This window comes from Dipteris shenzhenensis, chromosome 23 (genome assembly GCF_047967505.1).
Source record: "Dipteris shenzhenensis isolate YYH24624 ecotype China chromosome 23, Dip_SZ_1.0, whole genome shotgun sequence".
NCBI lineage: Eukaryota > Viridiplantae > Streptophyta > Polypodiopsida > Gleicheniales > Dipteridaceae > Dipteris > Dipteris shenzhenensis.
Genome location: NC_141618.1, coordinates 36,175,859 through 36,187,145, shown reverse-complemented (window position 1 = coordinate 36,187,145; position 11,287 = coordinate 36,175,859). Strand labels below are relative to the sequence as shown.

The window sequence follows — 11,287 nt, the reverse complement described above, 5'->3', positions numbered from 1 at the left end:
TCCCACTTTTGAACAGCCTTCACCTTGCGTAGCCAAGGCCTTCCCAAAATCAATGGATAGGCACGTGCATCTGGCTTGGTAGGGATCACCTGAAAAGTAGTCGGCACAAAAATTCCACATACATCCACTTCTAGATTCTTCACAACTCCCAAGGTCTTAACCCTAGTGTTGTCAGCCAATTTGATGCGATAAGGAGAGGTAGTACTAGAGTATTTTAAATCAGCATCAATCATGGTCTTCACTCATGACATTAATCGATGCACCTCCATCAATGTACACATTAGAAATCACTTGACCATCAATGATCACATCAACCACAGGTACATCATCACCAACATCTATATCTACCTTTTGAATAACAGGATTGGCACTTTTCTTCTTTTTCTTCTTTGACACCCTTGTGCTTGCGAGTTTTCCCCATTCCTTAGTTTTGGAGACAAAGCAAGTAATTGACCAAAGGTGATATGAGCTTCCTTTTCTTTAAGGTCGGACAACAAGTCATAGCTTCCAATTCCTTGTCCTAAAGGAAAGTCTGACTGGCTAATTCTCCTTCTAGATGCCTTCTTTTTCTTACTACGGTGTTCCTCTTCCTGATGTTCCTCATCTACTTCTTCCTTGCTTTCTTCTTCTTCTTTTGGTTTACCACGCCCCAGTTTAGCCATCATTACCTCTCTTTCCTCATCCCCTGAAGAAGCTTCTAACAAGGATACTTGTTTTTCTTCTTTCTTTCTCAATCTAGGACACTCGGGGCGATAGTGACCTTTTTCATTACATTCATAGCAAGTGACCCCACTCCTATCTCGAGGCCTATCTTCACTCTTTGGTGCTCTAGGTTGTCGTGCATTAACCAAATGCAATTTCAAATCAGCAAACTTTGCCATCAAGTGGGAGATATTATGATCTAACTCAGAGGATTTTGGTACCTGAGGAGTGCCCATTACCTCCACCTTAGAAGTTGAAGCTGTTGAAGACACAAAAGAGGATTCGATCTTAAGAGAAGCTTCTTTCTTGGTCGCAATGCGAAGCGCCTCCACGTATGTTGTTGGATCTTTACTCATTACCTTTGAACGAAGACGAGGCTCCAAAGCCATAACAAATTTGCTCATCTTTAAGTGCTCCACCATCCCTGAGAGACTTTGAGGGGCCGATGATGTAGATGCCACAGCTCGCAAAGCTGCCCTTTCATACTTTGTCCATAAAGTTTCATATCGGATTGCCAATGCAGAGACCAACTCACCCTCTCCTTGACAGAACCGGTCCAACTGCAACATCAAAGCATTTGGCGACTCCACTGCCCCAAATCTCTGCTTCATTGCTGCCACCACTTGGTCCCAGTCCTCCTTGGTAGAGTCCGGCAAGGTCTCATGCCAACTCAAGGATACACCTTCAAGAAAATCAGGCAAAATCTCCGCCCGATCCTTCATGGACCATCCAGAAAGCCGACATCCTCGAACAAAATCCTGAAGATAAGACTCCGGGTCTTCCCCTTAGGTCCCTCGAAACACTGGAATCTTCACCATGATGAAACACAAAAAGGAAACACCAAGATCCAAATAATATCCCAAACAAGATCCGAACAAGATCCCACAGAGCCTTAGTATACCAAGACCAACTTATTATGCATAACCACTTGTTGAAAACCCTCCACAATGTGATCCTCAACAAAATCTTCAAAAATAAGTGACCAACCAGCACCACAAAAACATTGTGTATACATGCATTCTAGAATCACCCTTCTCACAATAGGAAGTGCACATAAAAGCTTCAAGATATTGTAATCTTCATCATTTGCATAGCAAAAGAAGTCGAAAGGATTAAGAATCACCACTCCACTGTTATAGTCGAAAACTACCCAAAGACTCAACTCTTCTTCACACCAAGCTGCCAGTGCATGGATCAATCCCCAATTTATCATTGTGCCTGCTGCCGGTGTTGTTGATTCACCAACATATTTAACAATGCAAACATAAAAAATATGATCATGGTGATTGTGCGAATAGCTTGAGCATCACCTTCACAATCTTCAAGTTCTCTTAAATGGGTTGCAATCTCTTCTAACGGAGTTCTTCCAGGCATCTTCTTTATCTCATACAAACACATGCCTCTTCTAGGCATAACATGCAATCAAGTACACCCGAGACCGTTTAGTAAGGTGGGATGAATCCAATACCAAACGTACCCAGCGTCTCCACCAAAAGATGTGACATGAAGTTGGGGGTAATAAACTTCACGCACCTCTTCACTTCCTGCAGCATTCAAATTGACTGCCAAAGATACTTATCATTGAGAATGAGACATTAGAAAGAAGCTTTTATGCCAAGATACCACACCATACTTTCCTCCCTCAGATGAGAATGAAGATGGTAACATCCCAAGTGATGTTGTAGTCAAGCATAGGGAGAAGGAAAGGATTAGCAGAGGCCATAATCTCAGCGAGCCAGTCTGCACCAAAGAGAAGAGCGATACGTTGTTGAAAGAAGATCTTGCGGCTCAACATGACATGAACTGATATATATCAAGGAGTTTGAAGGGGTTGATTAGGTCGGATGGGTAGATTCCGAGGAAACATTGCACCTCCTTCATAGACACCTTTATACTTAGCTCAAAACACTCTACAAACTGTCATTAGACACAGAGGCCTATAACTTTCAGTAGAGACATGATATCAAAGATTAAAGTACACAAAGAGATGCGCCTTGAGATGGGCTTCACGCTGATATAATTTTCGTTGAAAACAGACAGACGGTTGAAGAGATATGGACAGTTTACTGGAAGGGGGTAAAAACTATCATGAAAACAGACTGTCAAACACAGAGACTCATAACTTTTTGCAGCAGTATCTGATTCAAGATCTGATTATATACGAACATGCGCCTTGAAGAGAGCTTCGTGCTGATATAAATTTCATTACAATCGGACTACCGAGTATAAAGTTATGAGCAAAACACTAACAGGGGGTCAAACTGTCATGAAAACTACCCTCCACCCAGGCTAATTTCGCCTGAGTAGGATGTTCCCTCAAGACTCCACCTTTATCAACGATCCACCCCTCATAGATTTCGCCTAGAAGAGGGGAAGAAGTTTGCATAGTGGCTCAGGAAACAAATGGACCATGTGTGCACAGTGAGCAGCCAAATAGAAAGAACTTTTAAGGCTTTGAAAGAAAGAAAAGGGAAGAGACACTCAAGAGAGAGAGAACCTGAAGTGACCTTCATTACAAATAGAGTGAGAATCCACCTCAACACTACAAACACAAGGGAGAAGAAGAGGTTTCATACATACAAGAGGGAGCGGAAGCTCCAAGACTACTCATAGAGAGAGAATAAACTAGAGAGAGAAGGACTCAAGAGTCTACATAAGAGAATATCTACAAGAGGAAGAGAAGGCTTATGGAAGAGGCTTGGGGAGACTAGAACTACAGCAACATAAGGCCCAATGGTGGAAGAGATTGATGAACAAGGGAGAGGAGGGCTCCTTTTATAGAGATTTTGTTACCCTCCTTCACCCATTTACAATTGCTGCCTGTAGATTCCTTTCCCCATCAATCACATAAGCACGTATGTCACCATCCATGTCCTTTTTGGCTACTCTTGCCATGTGTCCCATCAAAAGATGCTCAAGACTCTTAAAATATTGAGAAAGTCAAGAGTCTCCCCACATGGAGCCCATAGGGACCCTCTCTTTTCCACATGTCTACATCCTCCTTATTCCACATAGGAATTCTAGAAGGATTCCTCTTGACTTCGCACTCCTCCACATGCCTTCCACACGCTTGGCATGTGGCCTCTCTTATATTATTGGAACACATGGACATGAGCCCACCTCTTTATATGACTCACTCTTCCTAATTTCTAAAAAACTCATAATATCCCATACACAAATGACTCTCACCCCATACCAAGGTATTTATAATTCATACCTATGGTATTTACAATGAGCCATTCCACTCATCCTCTCCATCCCATACAATATCATAGAAAATAGAAATAAGTGAGAGCCGCTAGGCTATCACTTGATACTCAAACTCTTATCAAACATAGAGAAAAACAATACCAATGCCAAATTAAAAATATCAATTTTTGGCGTCACACTACCTACTAGCATTTCTCGTAGTGCATCAAAGGATGTGATGGATTGTATTTACAAGATCAGTGAGCTTGTGAGATACTTTACAAGATACAAAATGTGGAGCGTATCAATGTTCCATGCAAGGTTTTCATATTGCTAATATGGTGCACTTTTTTCTTTTTAGGTATGTGAGATTAAAGGAAATAAATCCCACCACACTTGAGGATGATCGCAGTGGAAGTGGTTTGTTTAGTGGAGGAGACCTTTCCACATTCTATTCTCACAAGCCTACATCTCATAGTGCATTTGGTGCATGAGATTGCTACATGTGGCACTGTATATGCACGATGGTTGTTCTTCTTCAAGCACTTCATGAAGACCTTGAAGGGTTTTGTGACGCAAAATGCAAGGATTGAAGGTAGCATGGCCGAGGGTTGGTTGGTACAAGAGTCACTTGAATATATTTCTGAGTCTCTTGTTGATGTGGATAGCTCTCTTTCATGACTATGGAGAGATGATGAAGACCTAAGGATGACCTCTATTGTGCCTCATGAGAAAGGATGGAGCAAAGTAATGGACATGGAGTTTCTTAATAATATCAACCTCTATTGCATGCTTAATAGTGATGTGATGAAAACATGGGTGACAAGATACGAGGATGCGAAGGCAGAAGACAAGGAGAAGGGACCCTCTTTCGTACACACCACGGATCTCATGTGCCATACCCTCAACATCTAAGAGCACTTCCAAAGGATATTCATGTGGATTGGCTACTTGAGAAAATGGAGAGAGCAGAGAGAGATGAACAGATGCATATCACAATGGAAGAATGGGAGTATGATAGAGGATTCATGAGCAAGGTTAGTATATAGAATGTTATGCATAAGTTAGGAGCTTTCAACAATTTAGATTCCTTATTCAATTGATTTTTTCATGGTCTAGTGTACTCTGTTCAATGCTATATGGTGTGAGGGCAAGCATTTTCAGACACAATGGATTGATGATAAGAGAAACACACAAGATTACAGCATCATTGCTAGCTTTGAGGGAGCCAATGGAGCCATTGATGATTAGTGTGGCATAATCCAAGATATTATTAAGCTTGACTTTCGATGCTTCTTTGTCTATGTTTTGGATGTCAAGTGGTTTAAGGACGTGGTGGAAAGAGGCCCTAATGCAACAATCAAACACCATGTAAGTGGCTCTGTAACTATTGACTCCACAAAGTTTTGGCAAAGCAAGAAGGACACACTAGTACTACCACAACAATTGAATGGATGGCCTACCTAGCTTCAGATGTGACAAGGGGAGCCCCCTTTAGAGCCTAGAGGATCCTTCCAAGGAGGGGGCCGAAAAAAATAGGAGAGCTACTTGAACTTCCTCTTTGATGCTCCTTGGAAATTCTACAAAGCGTCTATAAGCGCGTTTTTCTATTTTTTTTAAATTTCTATAGAGTGTCTAATAGTGCATCTATAGGCATGTCTGGTTGTTATATAGATGCGCCTATAGATGCGGGTTTGTAGATGCGCTTATAGACGTGCAAATAGACGTGCCTGTAATATTTTTTAATTAAGGAAACATGTTTGTGTGCGCATCTATGGATGCATTGTGTTGTTGTGTATTGTGCTCTTGTTACTTTAGCATTCTTTAATTGTACTCTTAAAATCACTAATTTAGATTATTGTGACATGTTATCAAGTGCTCATAGTCTATCAATTATTCATTGTAGTTCTTAATTTTGTTGCATATACTCATTGCTTCCATTTGTAGTAATGATTGCTGCTAACATTGAGGCTAGTTGAAATTAATTTGCTTACATCATTGGTATAGATGAAAAGGAAAATTAAATTTGACATGCCAAATATATATTGTGAAGCAAAAGTATTCTTTCAATAATTGCTTGCATGTTCCAAAGTTTGAAATCATAAATCTTAGAAAACATACCACAAAGATAGACACCATGATGAACGAAAGTAAAAAGATGCTAAACTTTGTGCAATTTATACATATCAACGAGAAGCATTGCATGGATTTTTTGTTTCATTTTGCTCATAGATACCTAAATTGCCCTATAGAGGAAACTTAAAATACAATTCACAAAAACTCACATTACACGGATAGCATTGTCTGGCCTATGTGCGAAATCAAGTTCTCAGATATCTACGAAATATGCATGAATTTCATAGTCATGACTTTCGATTCAGTTTTTCTCGATCTTATGAGCTCCAATGGCTATCTTGCGAGCATGCTCAGCAAACCGTGTGGGTGGATAGAGAGCAAAATTATCTCCGGTCACCAATTGTGGTGCAGGACTGACTATTGCATCTGGATGGAGATCATGAAACGTAGCTATGGAGATCCGGCGTTTCGACGCATTGGTCACTGCTCGGTGCAGCACACTCTTGTAAATTCCGTTGCTCAAAATCTGTATCAGAGACCAATCATATCAGACTTGTAATTTTCCGTCTGCAAGATTATAAAACAATCGAAATATCAGAGCTGAGTTGGATGAAGAGAAATTAAAAAGCTGAAGGTGCAGGAAAGGAGAATGTCGGCGATTCTGTCTATAAATTTTATGAAGTCATAGCTCACCACCTTCGTCAGGTCACCTGCAAGGTGGAACAGCCCTAGTAGCTGTTGGGGCATGGGTATAGGATCAAGGATGAGATAGCAGAAGACACTGCGCTAGTTCGTTCGTCAGCTTATACAAGAAGCTCGTACCTCCACTTGATCGGCAACGTTGATCACTATTGCACCCGCAATGGGTCTCACAGGCACCCACTCATCGTCCTTCAACACCTGCAAGCCAATTACGTCATCTGGGATCTGCCACAGACAAGTCATGGCTCCTAAATCACTATGTTTGTTGGCCCCGATGGCAAGGTCTGGCTGTGGACAGGGATGGTAGTAGTTGACGAGGAAAATCTGGTGGAGCTCTCCAATGGCTTCCTGAATGTAGCTTGCGGGAAGGCCTAAGTTCTCAGAGAAGCACGCCAGTAACGTCTCAGACAACTTCTTCATCTCATCGCAAAAGGTGATGACGGTTTCCCTGCGTCGCGAGCAATACCAAAGTTGACGGAAACAGCGTTGATACGAAGCCTCAAAGGTAGCTTATGTAACGTGTGAATGTGCTTTGAGGAAGAGGACGACGGTTACCTGCAGGCCTTACTGTTAGGCCAAGCATTGTAATCCCTGAGTGTTTCAGGAAACGTTCGAAGCAGGAAAAAGTCCCTCCAATCCATAGCGCCCGTGTCAGGTTTTACGTAGCGACTACCATACCCTTGTCCATCGACACCCTTCCTGACTCCATTAGGAGCTCGCTGGTGGATGGGCAGCGCCAAGAAATCCTTCATGTCCTGTTCCAGACTCCTCATCACCACCTCAGGCACACCATGGTTGATGGCCTGAAAGAAACCCCATTCAATGCACGCCTGATGGATCTGGGCAAGTGTGTCCACTCTACGTTCATCATTGAGGCCTGAAAGATCTAGGATAGGAATCTCCTGGTGGGAGACGGTGACACCTCGATGTTCCAAAGGAAGAACGAATCGCTTAGGCAATTTATCCACTTTGCCGACGAGGTTCTCAACTAATTCAGCTTCAGGATACTGCTCATGTCCTACAAGAAACTGGAAGGCCATTAGGCTGATTCTCAAGGGACCAAAATACACAGAGAGCTCCGGAAAAACGGCAATCACGCTCATATGATTTCTAGGGGTATGCTGCTTAAATAACTTCGGCGGATTGGAGTCCGCGAGTATCTCGTTTGAACGCAGAAGATTGAAAGATGGGGAGTGAACGTGAGGCTTGCAGCCGGACCCACGGGGCAGCACACTAAAATAATATCAGCAGATTGTGGAATCCTAAAATAATATCAGCATACTAAAATTCTGTGGAATCCACGAGCATCACACAGGCAGATTCTGTGGAATCCACGAGCATCACGCAGGCAGATTCTGTGGAATCCACGAGCGTGAGGAGTCTGTACATTTGAAAATAGAAAAACCTGCAATATTTCAATAAAAACCTTTAAACTTTATAACTTGAAGGTTTTTGTATCCGTTAAGAAAAATGTTGTGTGAAGTTGGCTCATAGGAGGGTGAGAGGAGAGGCACCATAGGTAGTTGTGAGAAGACTCGTCACGAGCATCGCTAACAACTATACATGAGTCCACTTAGTAGGCCCCCACAATGAGTTTTTTTCCTAAATTTGTATTAGTTGAAGGAGCGTCGAGCAAATTAAGCTAATTGAAAAGCGATGTGGGAAGACAAATCTGGCTTCTAGTCTCCTCCAGAAGCATCTGTCACTGCCCTTATATCACATATCTCTCCCTGAGCCCTTCTCCTCTCTCAAGATGCATCCCTTTCTCCCCCTCCCGACACTGCCTCCCTCTCTCTCTCTCTCTCTCTCTCTCTCTCTCTCTCTCTTTCTCTCTCTCTATCTCTCTCTATCTCTCTCGTCTCTCTCCATCTGGGCTTGTTGGCTCCCACCTGGCTCCCAGTTACCTCTCAACCACCTGAGTTGTGACTAATAAAGCTTTCATCAAGCATCACAACAAATTACATTAGGGAGAATAGGGGTCTCCAAAGTCCCATATGCACCTCCCGCAAAAAAACCTACAAGTCATTCAAGAGGCGGTGGGCCCTTCTAGGCGAAAATTTCCCCCCTTAGCTTATTACAAGCCTGCCCCCTCCTTTTCTCTGGTCCAGCTCCATTCTCCCTCCATTTTTCAAATGTGGGAACTCATTTGGCATCTTCTCTGCCCCCTCTTGCTCTGGTCCACTGTGTTTCTCCCTCTCCAGCACCTCCTATAGCAACTGCTCATTCCCCTCTGCTCTTTCTCCCTCCATTCCTACAGCAGCAACTGCTCATCCCCCTCTGCTCTTTCTCCCTCCATTCCTAGCCATAGTACCTCCTACAGCAGCAACTGCTCATCCCCCTCTGCTCTTTCTCCCTCCATTCCTAGCCATAGTACCTCCTGTAGTGATTGCTCATCCCCCGGCTCTGCTCTTTCTCCCTCCATTCCTATCTATAACACCTCGAGCAGCTGCTCATCCCCCTTTGTTGTTTCTCCCTCCATTCCTAGCTACATCACCTCTTGGAGCTTCTCTCAACCTTCAGTTGCACCCTCCATACCTTCTCCCTCTTTCCCCCTCTATCCGAGCTGCTCTCTCCCTCCATGTTGCACTTTCTAGTCCACTATTGCTGTTGTGACCTCTATACAAGCATGGTGAGGAGACCATACATGTATTCTGTGTCCCACAGAGCAAAAATGCTGGATGAATGGGTGTCTTGCACCTACAGCTTGAATGATTGGATAGTCATGAGAGGATCTGCCAAGGGTCCACATAAGCTTCCCAAGAGCAAAAGAGGTGATCTTTTGCATGAATGGAAGGCCCGCATCATGAAGTTCGAGCTTGGGAAGAAAGGATGGCTTGTAAAGGTGCAACACATCTACATGGGGAAGGACATATGTCTTCCTCCGTCAAGCAATCAATCAACAATACCATCGCATTGTAAGTCTGCATTTTGTGTAAGATTTTGAAGTGTAATGAGTCAGTTTGAAATTGTATTTTGAAATAGAACCAGTGTAATGAGTCAGTTTGAAATTGTATTTTGATATAGCACTTGTGCATAGCAGATGTATTTCCTTCAGACTTTGAGGAGTGGGAACCAATCGAGTGCTTCTTAATAAGTTTACTGCCATTCATGAGGATTTAGGAAGGCAAATGCATGTTGGAGAGAAGTCCTCTACTTTGAAATAGAGCAATATCTATTGGTATAATGCCAAGTACATTACTCCAAGGACGATATTAGGCTATGGCCATCTTCAATGCATTGCAACACCACAACTTGAAGACATGGATTGCAGCATGGTGGACATAAGAACAATGCAATCATACAAGGAAAAGATTGCAAAGGATGTGGGCATGGCCATAAAGTTTACATTTCGCTCTAAATGGGTAAGGTTGTCTTGGTTTATGTTGAGAGAGAAGAAGAAATGATAGACACACCAAATAGACTCCCAAAGACTAATTCATATTGATCACTAGTTACATATATATAGGTGAGACCTAGTTCAAGTTAGGGCAAGCTTATATATAGCTCTAACACCCCCACTCAAGCAAGGGTCTCTAGCTATGGATGAAAAAACCCTTGTAGAGCAAAAGGGAAAAACCCGAGCTCCTATATACAAATATACAAGTTGATCATTTGTACAATTATTTACAAGTATGTAATGCAGATGTGCATTTATATACAAAAGGTCACCCATAGGTGTGTTAATCTTGGGACTCCAAGTTCTGATCGTAGCACTGTGAAGCATGCCTCACTAAGTCCTTTAGTGAGAATTATTAGATATCAATGCTCCACTCTCATGTGACTATGCAAGAACCAACTAACTCTACTTGTAAGCCCCCCATATGAGGAGAAGGCATTTGAGTAGCTCGGTTATCTGGTAGGTCCTGGTTTGGACACCAGATGGGGGCCATGTGTGGCCTGATGGCTGGACGGCTTCAGATAGAGTTGGCACACCGCCAACTAGGCTACATGCAAGTGCGGGAAGGCATCCCTTGACTGACCACACTGAGGGTAGAGATGGAGCATTTCCCAGGGCAGCCCACTCTCGAGTTGCAGGGCCCGTTTGGAGCCTCAGATGATCTCGGATGACGGCAACTGTAGGTTAGTTGCTCTGTTTTGCGCACTAGTTCTATCATATGGTCGGTGGCCTATTTCGAGATCGACCCCCAGTCGACCATTTTGGGTGGACTGGGTCGGTCACCCAATTGAGCCTAACCGAATACGACTATAAGAGCAAGCCCGTGAAGCCCATTTTATCACTGGCTACAGCAACCCTGATTCCTTAGCATCTAGCCTTCGTTTTCTACTATTTCTAGCATGCCATCGAAGCTTCTTTCATAGGAGCGCACGGTTGGGAGGCAGTGCCATCTATTGTATCGGTTCTATGGTAATCAAATTTTTTATTCTCCATAATATCTTGTTTTCTCTCTTGCGTACGAGATCATGTTATCTGTTGAGCACAGACGTATTATTTTCTTACAAGAATATCTGCAATCATTTGAGAAGTGGGACAATGTTCAATCATTATCATCCCTTTCTTCACTTCATGTCTGACATAATGGTAATGAACAGTAATATGTTTGGATTTGTTATGCTGAGCATAGTCTTTAGGCAGTCTTATGGCACTTTGATTATCACA

The 11,287-nt window shown here is 42.9% G+C and overlaps 1 protein-coding gene across 1 annotated transcript; it reads right to left on the bottom strand.

The window, feature by feature from the left end:
* Positions 1 to 6,158: 6,158 nt before the first annotated feature.
* LOC147887319 (jasmonate-induced oxygenase 2-like) lies at positions 6,159 to 7,709 on the bottom strand. Its single transcript, XM_087394276.1, has 3 exons — positions 7,225 to 7,709; positions 6,790 to 7,117; positions 6,159 to 6,493 (listed from the first exon to the last, which is right to left on the bottom strand). The coding sequence occupies exons 1-3, from the start codon at positions 7,707 to 7,709 to the stop codon at positions 6,269 to 6,271; spliced, it is 1,038 nt and encodes a 345-aa protein (XP_087250402.1). The 3' UTR covers positions 6,159 to 6,268.
* Between the last annotated feature and the right edge of the window lie 3,578 nt (positions 7,710 to 11,287).